Source organism: Mustela lutreola, chromosome 12, assembly GCF_030435805.1.
Source record: "Mustela lutreola isolate mMusLut2 chromosome 12, mMusLut2.pri, whole genome shotgun sequence".
NCBI lineage: Eukaryota > Metazoa > Chordata > Mammalia > Carnivora > Mustelidae > Mustela > Mustela lutreola.
Window position 1 is genome coordinate 1,849,504 of NC_081301.1, and position 14,547 is coordinate 1,864,050.

The following is a 14,547-nucleotide window of genomic DNA, read 5'->3' on the forward strand; positions in this document are numbered from 1 at the left end:
GTTCGGGGCTTTTGCAAGTGAGGCTTCCATGACTAGCCCTGCCTGGAGCTCTTTTCCCGCTATCGAGTGAGTGGACCTGGGAGACCAGCCCCCAGATGCGGTCATTGGGTCAAGAAGGCAGGCGGTTATCATTTGGACGTGGGTCGGCAAACTTCTCTTCCATGACGGTACCGTTGTAGTTAGGTTCAGTGGATAAAGGGAGGCATCAGAAAATCATCTATTCTAGGCCCAACTGCTAGTTTAAAATACCCCAAGTCAGCTTGCAAGTCTGTAATTATTCCCGTGTTGGAGCACATTTTATCATTCATTTGTATCTGATCTTCTGCAAATGTTCTCCTCACGTGGGCATGCATTCTGAGTAGACCTCAGCTTCTGAGATGACTCATACCCACGGTTCACAACACTAGCCTCATTTGTTCATGCAAAACCTACTGGTATTACTTATGGGTTTGCTTACTTGCTGATTTTAAAGCGGCAACAACCGTGATGTGCGTCTGGCTTCTTGTCCTTTCCCATCCGTTAACCTGTGACCCCTGTAATTTGTACAAAGAGGATATCACACGTACGCACTCTTGGGACTTACGTTTTCTCTTGACGCTGAAAGATTCCCCCAATTTTGCACATCACCGTCCATTTTGGACAGCTGTAACAGTCCAGCATGGAAATAGGTGAGCTTATCCGTCAGCCTTCTTGCTGGTGGGCACTTGGATCATTTCTGTGCTTTGCTGGAACCATTCCTACACATGTCACCCAGCATGTGTGTGCGGGAGCCTCATGAGGGTGGAGGTGGAGGCCCTGGGGAGGGCGGGACGCTGGACTGTGCAGCCCAGGGGATGGTGCTAGAGGTTTTCCAAAGCTGGTACCTGATGTCAGTTCCCAAAGTTCGTGCTTTATGATGGTTGATTCTCCAGCAGAATGAGCACAAGAGCAGAGTTATGTCACCCAAAGTGGTGAAATACTAACTCCCCCAGGTTTATCCATCCTAAAACCAATGAGGAAACTGACCCAAATTGTTACAGTTGACTTTGTCAGAACTCTGGAAACTAACCAAAGGCTTGGACCACTCTCGGGGGCAATTGCTCAAGATCAAGGGAAGTGAGCTCCTGGGATGTTCCCCTGCCCTGGGCTGGGTGCCTCGGTCCAGCTCGGCCGCGGCCTTGAGCCGGGTCCTCCTCCTCCCTCCCTTCCGCGCTCCTCCCCAGGCTGTGTTTCTGCTGTTTGACATCATGTTCTTTGGTTTAATTGCTTCCGAACTATTTTGATAGAGTCTGTATTCTTTGTCCTTTATGGTCACGGAAATCTCCGCTCAGAAAGGATCTGCTTTATAGAGTTTCTCCTTTATTGAAATGACCCATTTTTCAACCCTTCACATTCAAACATGGGAAGAAATAGGGCAGTTTGGCCTCTGCCCGGGAGAGGAGTGGAGAAAAGCAGTCAGTCAATAGACTGCCCCGGGGAAGATGGGCGTGGGACAAAAACTCTTTAACTGAAGCACAGTTGGCATGATATTATGTTGTATTTGTTTCCGGTATGCAGCACAGAGAATCAGTATTCCTACGCCTTACAAAATGCTAACTATGATGAATGTGGTCACCACCTGTCAGTGTACAATGTAATATTATTGACTATAATCCCTGGACCTTACTTCTCATGCTGGGACTTACTGATTTTATAACGGAAGGTTTGTGTCTCTTCACCCCTTCACCTAGTTTACACCCCCGCCACCCAGCACCCACCAGTTTGTTCTCTGTATCTATGAGTGTTTTTTTGTTTGTTTGTTTAATTGTTTTCTTCGATTCCACAAATAAGTGAAATCCTATGGTATTTGTCTTTCTCTGACTGACTTGTTTCACTTAGTATAATACCCTGTAGGGTCATGTGGGTTGTCGTGACTGGCAAGGTCTCATTCTCTTGTATGGCTGAGTGATAATCCATCGTGTGTCTACACCTCCTCTTATCTGTCCGTCCATCAGTACACTTGGCTCGTTTCCGTGTCTTGGCTGTTGTACACAATGCTGCAATAAATATGACAGGGCATGTATCTTTTGGAATTTATGTTTTCATGTTCTTCAGGTAAATACCCAGAAGTGGAATTACTTCCATTTTCAAATTTCCATTTTCTTTCTTTTTTTTTTTTTAAAGATTTTATTTATTTATTTGACAGAGAGAAATCACAAGCAGGCAGAGAGGCAGGCAGAGAGAGAGGGAGAAGCAGGCTCCCTGCTGAGCAGAGAGCCCGATGCGGGGCTGGATCCCAGGACCCCGAGATCATGACCCGAGCCGAAGGCAGCGGCTTAACCACTGAGCCACCCAGGCGCCCTCAAATTTCCATTTTCAAATGTTGAGGAGCGTCCATGCTGCCTTCCACGGCGGCCGCCCCGGTTTGCCTTCCCGCCACAGGGCACGAGTGTTCTTGCTTCTCCACGTGCTCGCCGACACTTGCTGTCTCCTGTTGCGGACACTCGCCTTGAACAGGTGTGAGGTGACATCTCGTGGTCTTGATCTGCATTTCCCTGATGAGGGCCGTGGGGGTGTTGAGGATCTTTCCACGCGTGTGCTGGCTGGTTGGATGTCTGGGAAATTGTCTGTTCTGGGTATCGGTCCACGTTCTAATTGCATTGTCCTTTGGTGTTGAGGTTTTGTATGTTTATTGGATATTAACCCCGTAACAGGTTTGTAAATATCATCGTTTGTAAATATCTTAAATATCTTGTAAATATCTTGACATCGTTTGTAAATATCTTCTCCCGCGGTAGATCACCTCCTCATCTTGCTGAAGGTTTTCTTTGTTGTGTCACAGCTTTTACTTTGATGTGGTCTCAGTGGTTTCTTTTTGCTTTTGTTGCCCAAAGACTTAAATGAGCCATTTGAAATACATGGCTATTCAGCTCATGAAAAGAGCCTCATTAGTTATCAGGGAAATGCAAATCCAGTTCACACCCCATGATGTGTGAAGACTATAGGATGGGGTGCTCAGTGGGTTGAGCCTCTGCCTTCTGCTCAGGTCATGATCCCAGGGTCCTAGGATCGAGCCCTGCATCGGACTCTCTGCTCAGTGGGGAGCCTGCTCCACCCCCCCGCCCCGCCTGCCTCTCTGCCTGCTTGTGATCTCTGTATGCTGGGGCCACAGCAGATGCTCCAGGTCCTCGACGTCGGGGGCCACGGCGAGACGGCTTGGACTTCGTGCGCACAAACTTAGCCGCACACACAGGACGGTGTATCCAGGTCGCAGTGGACTTTGTCTCCAGCGTGATGGCCGAGAGGGCCCGAGAGCTCTTCCCGGATGCCTGCGGCGTGGAGACCCTGGGCACGTCCGTGGCCCCGCTCCACGTCTGGTTGCACATCAGAGACACGGGGGACCTCCCTCATGAGAGGAGGCTGCGTCCGGGTGTGTGTCCCGTCGGGACAGGGCGACTACTACTACGGTGGCCTTGTCTCTGGTGGCACGGCCGTGGAGATTTTAAATGTCTCAAAGAGTACCTGGAGGACGTCAGTTGTGACAAGGACAAAGGCCCGAGCAGCACCTATGGGAGACCCCGGGCAAGTACTTTGTCATCACCAGCTGGCCAAGCTGCCGTCCCCGGAGTCCGCCGGGACACGCGCTGTGGCCCCCATGCAGGTTTGGCTGGTCCAGGCTGTGTGGTGCTCCCCGAGGGCCCTCTGACTTGCCAGCTCCTCCCCCCACTGACCGACCGCATGGACACGGATTCCCGAGCACAGAGGGCGTCCTAAAGTGCTCCTGGTTTCCGGGCTGTGCACACGGAGGCCACTGCGGGAGATGTTTCTCCTTGTAGCTGTGAACCGTCCAGTTTGGTCCACGCGGGATAAAGCATAAAAATGATGATGTGCGTTTGATCACAGCGATGTCAGAATCTGCATGTTGTAGGCAGCCGGCGGGGCAGGAGGCGTAATGGAGAAAGATTGTAGCCCAGGAAAAAGATACACACAAAAGGGCACAGAAAAGAGGGAAAAAATAAATGTCCCTCAGCTCACGGGCAGAATGCGCCATGTGCGTCAGTCCCGGGCGTGCGTTGCCGTGTTGAATCCCCACGAATCGTCTGTGCGGTATGTGACGGACCCGGGTGGCCTGGGGCGTTCCTACCGAACGCAGACCCTTCTTTGATCCTGGCATGAAGAAGGTATGCCCTGAGCCCTGCGGCAGAGGCTGTCTCGGGTGCAGTGAGGGAAGGAAGTGGTTGTTGAGATCAGGATTGTGTCCCGCAGCAGCCCGTGGCCCCGCACGGCACAGGAGACCGCTCACCGCATTGCTTTTGGAAGTCCAAAGTGCTAAAAGCGAGGAGGAGGGGGGCGTGGGGGGCGGGGACAGCTCGGTGGCTCAGGAGGGGAACCTTCTCCATGCGAGGCGACAGGCTGCCGCAGAGGAGAGCACAGTGGCCGTCTGTTTCGGGCAGGGAGGGCTTCGAGAGTCCCCATGAGGGCTGGAGGGGCTGAAGGTATCCTCTGTGGGACAGGAACCAGTGCTGGCCAGTGTGACACGTGTGGTCAGAGGTGGAAGCCTTGACCCTGGCACCCCCACACGTGGCTACCTGGACATGGGGTCTTTGCAGACGCGATTACAGCAGGTGAGGTCCCGGGGTGCGTCCTGATCCGAGCGGACTGGTGACCTTGCTGGATGGGAGGTCAGGACGCGTGCATACGTGCGTACACACGCAGTGACCAGCAGCCCGGCCACACCAGCCCCTTGGACCCCAGCCTCCCGGAGGTGAGGGAACACCCTTCTGATGTTCAAGCCGCCCCTCTGGGGGGCTGTGTTGCCGCCACCCAAGGGCACAGCACTCCTGGCCGGCAAATAGAACAGGAAAACCACAGGGGACACTGGCTGTTGCGTCCTGGAGAGGAAGGCGGGGCAGGACTTGCCCCGCGGCAGAGCCGGGGCCCCCCATCGTGTTGGGGCTCGTCCCTCACCGTCCGTCCCGACGGGGCTCCTGAAGGACGTGTGAAGGATCTGGCATGAGCAGATCCCACGGGGCTGGGGCTGCTGATGCCACGTTCAGGGTCCTCCATCCTTGCGTGTCACAGAGCAGCTCTCGAAAACAGAATCCGTGAACGTCTCGAAAAGCAGAAGGGATATTCCACGACCCACAGCCCCGCCGGCACAGGCTTGGTGCGAGCTACCTCACGTGGGGCCCGGAGACAGCCAGGAGGGCCTCACTCAGACAGACACACAGATTTCCCCCTCGACACCTGCTGGGCAGGCCCGGGGGACATCCTGGAAGGGTCTCTAATGTTCTACCTTTAACAAAACCATGGGATCAGACCGAAAGCACCGTGAGTTCCCTGGCTTCTTTGGGGTGAGGATGGGTCCGCGTGTTCTTGTCTAGAATTCCCAGGTCCAAGGACAGGTCTGTCCAGAGGACATGAAGCCGGGTCCCCCAGAACAGCCCCCCATTTCCATCGCTCCGAGCAACAGTGCACTTCCCCACACCGCGGGCGCTAAGTGAGCTATAAAAAAACACTTAATTTAGCCAACCTGATAAGTAAAATAGCATCTCTTTTTCTAGGAATCCTTGTGAGGTCAAACCTCCCCTTACGCTATAATGACCGGCTGTCTGACACGTGACGGGACAAACGGTCGGTGTCTGTGCTCTGCTCGCTTCTCGCGCGCTGGGGTCCTCTCCGCGAGCTCTGACGGATAGCTTCCGAGAGGTCGTGTGGGCCCTCTGTCAAGCTTCTTGACAATATTAATTTCCGGTTTGGATTTTAATTTTGGTGAGGATGTTTCTGAGACATCGAAAGCATAATTACCATCTTTTCCCCTGATATTTGTATCTGTCGGGTGGGGACCCATCCCTGAGCTAGAGACAGACTTTCAAGGTTTTATGTTTGGCCAGAGTCACCGGGAATTAATTTTAAGATAATGCAGAGTGAGGCAGCTAAACTGAATTTTTTTTCCCTCCAAATCTCTTGGCCATTTCTCCCAGCACTATTTATTGAATAAACAATGTCTTTAAAGATGGGCCATTTGTACACCGCACTGTGCCTATGCTTGCTAGTGTTCATTTCTTGACTCTACTCCCTGGTCGTTCTTCTGTCCCCGAACTGAGTCTGTACAGTTGTGATTGCTGTTGGGTCCTGCTCGCACTAACGGAACGGTACCTGTGGGGCTCCTCTCTAAACATGTCAAAACTTCCGTTCTTTCGTGTGGGTTCTAGATTTGGGTTTTTGGTTCTGGGTAAAGATCCCACTGGAATATATTTTTAAAGATTTTATTTATTTACTTATTTGAGAGAGAGAGAGAGATCGGGCACACAACGGGGGAGAGGCAGGCAGAGGCGGAGGGAGAGGCAGGTTCCCCGCTGAGCAGGGAGCCGGATGCGGGGCTTGATCCCAGGACCTCGAGATCGTGACCCGAGCGGAAGGCAGACGCTTCACTGCCGGAGCCCCCAGGGGCCCTCGCCCCGTCCAGCTGGAATATTGATTGAATTTCTTGGAGGCACAGGTTACCCTGAGGATTATTACATATTTATGATATTGAAGACTATGCAGGAAACCCCATGTCCATTTACTTAAGTCACTTTCTCACTGTCCCCGAGGAAGGACTTGAACATTTTTTCTCTGTATAAAGTCTGCAGATTTCTGGCTAAATGAGCATTACTTTCTCATTGTACCGCGGCCATTCTGGGTCTGGAATTTGGGTTTTCTGGTTCGCAGGCAAGCATCGTGCTTTGAGCACCCGCTGGTCTCGCGGAGCGTCTGAGCGTGGCAGGTGGAGGTCTGCTGGGGGTCGGGTGGCTCCGGGGCGCTGGTGCTGACCCCAAGCGCTTGGTTGGGCGTGGGGGATGCTGCCTTGCGGAGGCGTGGCCTTCGGAGGGGCGTGGCCTTCGGAGGGGCGTGGTCTTGTCTTGGCAGGAGCGGTTCTGGGGCAGGATCTGGTCATACCTGTCTCTGACATTTCCAGACGGCCCGTGTTGGAGGCCGCTGATCCAGTTTCCCCAGCGCCTGCCCTTCCCTGGGTTGTCTTCTGCTCACCCGGGAAGAAGGGACGGCTTGGGTCCAGCCACTGTCCTGGTGGCCCCCTTGACCTTCAGGAAAGGGTGCTGGCTGGCTCGGCTCCCCTGTCGTGCGGGTGCCCGGGCCTGTCTCCCTGGCTCTTCTCTGGGAGCGCGTGGGTGGGTACTGGGCGTCCTCGGAGCTCTCTGACCTGGGCGGGTGTGAGGCTTGGCTCCCTGGCCCCGCGCACCTCTCCAGAGTTGACCCAGAGCAGGACCCAGGTGGAAGCAGGTCAGAGGAGCCCCAGCCCAGACCCGAGCGGGGTTGTCCCCTGTGTCACTGCAGTGCTGTGTTTGTGGTGGCCCAGAGCCCTGGGGGCTGCGGGGCCCCTCCCGGCCACTCACAGCATTCTCATGCCCTTGGGCCCGGCTGGGGGAGGCCAGGAAGGGGATGGCTGGAGGCTGGGCTCAGGCTCAGGCTGGAGGGGCTGCCTCAGGCAGCCCAGGGGTTCGGGAGGCCCCAGGGCAAGCAAGGCAGGGGGAGGGGAGGGAGGCCAGGGCAGGGGTCAGGAGGGCCAGGCAGAACATCTCCGGCGGCCCTGACCTAGGCTTCAGCTGCAGGGCACCGGGCTGTGGAGGGGAGAGGTCAGGATGGGGATCCCAAGGTTTTGTCCCTTTGAAACCAACCAACCCGGCATGCAGCCGGCAGCCCTCGCTGGGGAGCAGCTTGCCTTCTGCAGCGCAGCACCCACGGGCCACCATGTCCTGCCACGGTCACCCAGACTCCACCCCCCACTGCCCCTCGGGTCGTCCCCCCCTTGCCTCCAGGCATTGTTGACCCTGCGGTGCGGCCATGCTGCCCTGCTCCGGGCTCCCTTGTCCCTGACAGATCAGGGACGGGCCTGCAGTGACCCCGGGGAAGCCGGGAGAGGGCTGGAGGGTGTGTCTGCCTTGTTCTCCATGCTTCCCCCACTGCCGCCCCCGACAGCCTGGCACGCGTGTGTTGATGGACTGAACGGCACAGGGGGAAGGGGTGTGGGGGTGAGGGGCTCTGCTGGGCGGCCTTGGCCTTGTTTCTAAGCCCCTCGGACCCCAGAGCCCTAAATCCACATTGTGCCCAGGTCGCTGTGTTCTAGGGGCTTCGTGCCATCTGGCAGGCAAGGCGCCCGGCACCGGGCTGACCGGCCGCGGCCCGGGAGAGGCCGCCCATATTTCTGCTTGCTCTGGTCTTGTGCCTGTCACTGCTCCGAGGGGTTCCGGGCCCGGCGGGTGGGGCCCCAGCATGGTGGCCTGGTTTTGTTTGGGGGGGGGGGTGTCCGGAGCGCCGTGCTTACCGTCGAGGTTGAAGACGGGGGCTTTCTGCAGGTGAAATCTGTCCGCGTACTCGAGGAACTTCTGCCGCCACGTGGGGTCCCCGCGCGTTCTTCTGGCTGAAGTCAGAGGGGCCCAGAGTCCGGAGGCCGTGGCTTTTCTCCGAGTGCCCCTCCCCTTGCCGGCCCGAGCCCTGCTGCTGACTGGCTGGTGGCTGCGGCCTCAGCCCTGGTCCCCTCCGTCCTCGTCTGCCCCGGGAGCAGGTCCGCCCTTGGCGGAGTAGGGACAGCGCTCCTTCCCGGGGCATGTCAGGCCCCAGCCCCTGTGGGGGGCCCCTTCACACGGCAGCCTGCTGCCTGCACCACTCGGCCAGCCCGGGACACCCCCGGCCGCCTCCATCTAGTCCTCAGGCGCCCCCACCCACCAGCCCATCCACACCTCCCGGGGGACGCCCCCTACCCCGGTCTGCCCCACGTGCCTCTTCCACTTTCTGGGCCTCACGGGACTCAGGGCCTTTAGGATCCTTGACTAGCTCCCTGGTCAAGACCGGGGGCGCTTTCTGTTCTAACAGTGTCCCCGCTCCCGGGACACACATGTGCGCGTGCACGCACATGCACACGCAGACACACATGTACGTACACTCCCACACGTGCGCACCGCGGGCGGATCTGAGTGAACTCCAGAGGGAGCGAGCGGGCAGGTGCAGGGCTGCCCCACCTGAGGGACAGGCCCCCCGGGGGAAGCACCCACAGGGTCCCTGGTGGAGGCAGCACCCCCGGAGCCCCCATCCCCCTAAGCCCAGGTGTTGGGCAGAGGCCCCGGCCGGCATCCAGAGAGCCGCCACCTACCCAGAAGAGCCCACAGGCTGGTGACCTCGCCGGCGTCCTCGAGGCGGATGTAAAGAATGAGACTACTGTAGTCCGCGCTCACGACGCAGACGTGCATGCTGGTGCCTCCTACCACTGTGGGCGACCCCCACCGGCGGCAGGTGAAGCCTCTCTCCTCTACCCCCCCCCGACAGGACCCCGGACAGCGCAGGACCCTGGGAGTCTGTCTCCCTCCAGCCCCCACCCTGGTTCGGGACATCGAGCGTCCCTGTCCAGCACGGCACCCAGGCCAGAGGGCGGGCTACTCACAGGAGCCTTGGTACTGGCCTTGGAGCCCGGTTGGGTGGACGGTGATGTTCACTCCTTGGCACACCCCCTCTCCCCTGGGGAAAAGAGGGGCATATGGTGGTCAAGATCTCTTCCTGTCTCCCAGCCCCTGGGGACATCAGAGGTGCCCTGGCTGAGGTCCCAGGTGTCTGCCGGAGTCTCTCGGCTCCCTGGGCTCCAGAGGTCATCCAGCTGGGGCACAGGGCTAGGGGGCAGGAGGGAGGAACCAGCGAGTTCCTTGTTGCTGGGATGGAGCCAAAGCTCCTGGAAGGGATGGGACCCAGTCTGTCCTTGGCTTGGAGCTCCAGGTCCATGGGTGGGGACCAGGTCCGGGCTGTCCCTAGTCACTGGGCTCCACACATAGGCCCCTCCTCTTTGGCCTCCCGCCCCGGGGTCTTCAGTGTCTCCGCTGGGGTGGTTGGGGTGTGGGCGGGTGCCCGCGGACCCTGGGAGCGCATGGCCCTTGGGGTGGTGTCTGTGGCCGAGCACCAGCAAGGCTGTGGCTCTGACTTGGGGTTCTCAAGGCCCTGGGCGCAGGACATGTCTAGGTATGGCTGACAGCAGCACAGCGTGTCATCACCGTGGATGCTCCCCATCACCTGACCAGTGTGAAACCCAGCGCTGCCCCGGCTTCTGTGGTTTCCACGGCGGGAAGGACCAGGCGTGTACGGGTCTGTCCCTGGCCCCTCATCGTAAGGCTCTGGGGCTTCTGAAGTTAGATTTACACCTCTTGGGGGGGGGGTCTCAAGCCTGCAACTTAGTGCCTTATGTCCCTCTGGTCCTCCCCACTGGTCACCGTCCCTTGGGAGGCCTCCGGGCGGGCTCACTCTTCGAGGGGCTGCAGAGGCCATGCTTACGTCCAGAACAAGACGAACTCCACATCCTCGCCCCGTGTCCAAATGGAATGGAGGCCGAGCCTCAGGGGGTCGTCTGGGGAGACCAGGTGGGCCCGGCTGGCAGCCAGCTGGACAGTCAGCCAGCGTCCCTCCACCTGCGGGGTGCAAGGTGCGGGGGGCTGGACACTCCCTGGCCCGAGTCCCCACTCTCAGGCCCCAGCACCCCAGAGCTGAGCGCTGCCCGGGGAGCTCAAGGGCCAGCAGGGTGTGCTGGGGGGGGAGGACAGCTGGTCCTTTGGAAATGGCCTCCTCTGGGAGGCTGCTCTCTGTCCCCTTCTTGCCTCTCCCTGCCCTGCTTCCCTCAGCTCCTCCCGTGTCTGGTCGTAGCGCTGTCCCCTGCTGGGCTCCAGATGCCCTGGCCGGGTCTGGGGAGGTGAGAGAGACGCCCCGGAACCACACCGAGTGCTGGCCTGGCTCCAGCCACGCTCGCCACAGTGCTAGGTGTTGGGCAGATGGGACAGGCAGGCAGGGGGACCCTGGGCCCCTCTTGGCCCCCAGGGCCGAGCGGGAGTGCGAGGACCCTCCATTCCTGTCTGGGCTGGGCAGACTCCGCGAGAAGCAGCTGTCCCTCTGCGAGCCTGTGCCTGGGCCCAGGCCGCCCCTCGCCTCTCGGCCGGCCTCTCTCCCCGGGTCCCGCTCCCGGAGGCTGCCGCGCTGCCGTGCCAAGCCCCCAGGGGCACCTGCCTCCTCGTCCGAGGACTGTGCCTGGGCCCTGACCCGGCTCTGTTACCTCGTGGGCATTCAACCCGGGCTGTACCGGCACGTCATCTAGGGTCTTCTGGGCACCGGCCAGGCCCAGGCTGAGGGCCAGCAGCAGCAGTGGCCCCCTCTGCGGGGCCATGACTGCGGGGCCCGAGGGAGAGGAGGCCCGGCAGCCGGGTCCTTTCTTCTTGGGCGTCCTCCAGAGGCCACTTGTCAGAAGACCGTCCCTGCCAGGCTCCCTGAACACTCAGAATTATTCCCACGGGAGGATGCGGCCTCCCCGACACCCACCTGGGCTCTGAGGGAGGGGGCGGGGCCCAGGTCATTGGACCTGGGCGGCGGGTGCCGTCGGGGCAGTCTGGCCACATTGCTGGCTGTCCTGGGCGTCCCCTCACCCGCGGGAGCTCAGCTCCTCCTCCCGACAGGCGCTCCTCTGGGGGCATCCGTGCTCCTTCCGCGGTCCTGGGAGGCGAGCGGGGAGGGAAGGGGGGAGGCGCGCAGACTCGGGATGGCGCCCAGCTCGCTGGCTTGAACCCCGGGCCCCGTGGGGCTGGTTCATATTGCCCACAGCCTCTCCCCTCACAACCACTCAAACCGGACTCCAGCAGCCGCTGGCCCACCACCCTCTCCCGGGGCCCTCCGAGCTGCATGGCCAGCGTGCAGACGAGAGCCTGGAGCAGAGGCAGAGCCTATTTGCAGCTTTACAGCTTGGGAAGGGGCACAGAGGGCAGGACGGCCATGGGGGAGGGGGACAGGGAGGTCAGGACACTCCAGAGGTGGACATGGGGGGACAAGACAATGTCCCTGGGATTGCACCTTGGAGGGTCTGAGGAACCAGCCCAGAGGGAACCCTCCCTTCCATGTGACCGGGACACTTGGCTCCCATGTCAGGGGTCTTCAGGTGATCTCCTCTGTCTGTCCCCTCTCCTGGGAGCCCGCCCCTTCCCTGCGTCCTCCCGCTGGTCCCCCCAGCCCCCATACCCGTGGCCTGCTGAGGTGGCCGAGCACCCTGGATCCGGGCCGGTGCTCCGAGCGTCCGTGAAGCCGCGGGGTCACCGGGCTCCGGACTCGGCTCCTTGGCCGCCCTCCTGCGCGGTTCCCGGAGGGGGTCTGGGGGCCCCCTTGAGTCTAGGCTACGGTGTCGAATTCTCTGACTTTCCACTTTCCCATGAGCCGTGTCCACTGGAGCCCAGCTATCTGGGTCACACCAGGAGTGAGAACCGGTCACGCTGGGTTCACCCAGGCGGGGCTGCGGGATCCTATCCTGTCCGCTGCAGCCGCCCAGACGGGCGCCCCAAATCCCCTGGGGGCTGCGAGGAACACCCAGGAGCGGCAGGAAAGCTGGGGGGCTGGTCAGCCCTGGCGTCTCTGAGGACATGGCTGGGCTGAGCAGGTGGCCGCTGCCCCCACCTGGGGGAGGGGACAGGAGGCTCAGGCTGCAGTGTTCCAGGGCTTTGAGGTCAGACAGGACGTTTGGGTGGGAGCGTCCTGCTTCCGTCCTTGGACCTGGCTCCTGGTCCCCATGTCCAGGTGGCGCTGACTTGCTTTGGGGCTCGCAGGGTGGAGAGGACCTCACAGTCACACGGGAGAGCTGTGGACCGCTGTTCCTGTGCTGCGGGGGGGGGGCTGGGGCGACTCTGTGAGGTCCACAGTGGGCCCGGCCCCAGGCAGAGCCGGACCCCGGGGCCCGGAGACCAGAGCTGGGCCAACGGAGCCACGGTGGGGCTGAAGGCAGACTTTACCCCTGAACCCAGACACCAGAGGCGGGGGGTCTGCAGAGCGGGGACTGTGTCCCTCGGAAGGAGGTACGGGGTACGGTCCAGAAGCCCTGACGGGAGGAGCATGGCACGGCGGCAGACCATGCTCTGTCCCAGAGCGGACCCCGCCTCCTGCCAGGCACCTGCGGGCACCGGGAGGTGGTGACAGGTCGACAGAGCCTTCTGGAACGTGTAGGCTGCCTGGGTGCTCCACGCGTGGACGCATGACTGACAGGGTCACCCGGTGCCCACCTCGTGGAAGGGGTGACCGCTAAGCTGTGTGCTGGGGTGAGGCTGGGCGAGGGGAGGAGGGAACAGTGCTCTAGAGGGTGGAAGGGCATGTGTGAGAGCCCTGAGGCACGTGGGGGACCTGGGGGACGGCCAACGGAGGGAGCCCAGGTCTGAGGGCCGTGGGAACATGGGGGTGTGGGGGAGGTGAGGGCGCTCCCGGAGGTCACCAAGGCCAGGGCACGGGAGCTCCTGGGTCACGTGTAGAGTGTGGATTTCATCAGTGGGACGGCAGCTGGTAGTGATGTTCTGGCAAGATTCCTGAGCCGCGAGGCCATCAGGGTCACACCTCCTCGCGGAGGCGGGGCTGGCGGGGAGGGGGCCTGGAGGCCATGCGGGAGACCAGCCCCCCAGCCGCGGGGCAGCCAGTCAGCCAGGAGGGCCGAGGCCAGAGAGAGCCGGGGCCGGCAGTGCCCGGATGTGGAGTTGTGGAAACTGCTCCGGGCGGTGCGGGGGTGGGGGCGGGGGGTGTCGGGAATGTCCCGGACAGCGGCTCCCACACCTCAGATCCTTTACCACAAATGTTAAAAAATGTACACACGCTGGAAATGAAAAGACTTCTGCTGGGCAGCGGGAGCGGCATGGCAGGGTGGGGGCGCGGTGTGTTTGGGGGCTGGAGCGGAGCCCGGGGTAGGGGTTTTCGTCCTGGTGCTCCCGAATCTTTCCCCTCCCTCCTGCCATCTCCCCTGGCCCCTCTGCCCCGGTGTACAAGCCATGGACATCAGAGGTCAGCACCAGAGTGTCTGCTGTGCGCTCTGGGTCCTGGACCCTGCCCTGACCGAGCTCTGTCCTGCGCCCCCCTCCTGCGCCGGGAGCCCCGGGACTGAGAGCTGCCCCCATGGATAGGCGAGCTGCTCTTACCGTCATCATGCCCACCCGCGCCTGGGGCTGGGGTGCTGTCCCGCCCGGCCTTTCCGGGGTCCCCCATCACCCCAGACACAGTGAGAGCAGCTCCAGGCCTCCGAGAGGTCACCAGCACCTTCACCAAGGAGGTGTCTCCGCGGGCATCCAGGGTGGGACTTCAGATGACAGCCCACGGCTCTTCCGGGCCTCCCTCTGCCCCGGGAGGGGTCTAGCGTCTGACTTGGGGCGGGCCTGGGGGAGAGGGCCGGTGCGCTGGGCAGGATGCCAGGGACATGGGCCCGGGCTCCACCTGGCAGCTCGCACACGCTGGTCACTTCACGCCTGGCCTCGGGGGGCCTGGGACAGTCACGGCCACGTCAGAGGGGAGCTCAGAAGGCTCTGGCTCACACGTCCTTGCAGACCCGAGGTCCAGCCCATGCCATGGACGTCACCAAAGCACTCTAGCAAGACCCACTTGTGGACGTCCGAAATGGCTCTCCAGGAGGGGCTGGGCCTGGCCTGAGTGAAGAGGGAGACGGGCAGGAGCGGGACTGTGAGCCTCTGGGGCAAATGTCCCCCCGCATTTCTGCGTTGCCGGTTGGGCCGGTGTTTTTCGGGGGGGCTCGGGTGCCACCCAGCGGCCTCC

The 14,547-nt window shown here is 60.8% G+C and overlaps 1 protein-coding gene across 1 annotated transcript; it reads right to left on the bottom strand.

Annotated features, from left to right (window-relative positions):
• Positions 1–4,336: 4,336 nt before the first annotated feature.
• Positions 4,337–11,152, bottom strand: LOC131812970 (uncharacterized). The gene is made up of 6 exons (XM_059143021.1): positions 11,042–11,152; positions 10,273–10,406; positions 9,398–9,471; positions 9,110–9,223; positions 8,285–8,380; positions 4,337–4,461 (listed from the first exon to the last, which is right to left on the bottom strand). The coding sequence occupies exons 1-6, from the start codon at positions 11,150–11,152 to the stop codon at positions 4,337–4,339; spliced, it is 654 nt and encodes a 217-aa protein (XP_058999004.1).
• Positions 11,153–14,547: the final 3,395 nt, after the last annotated feature.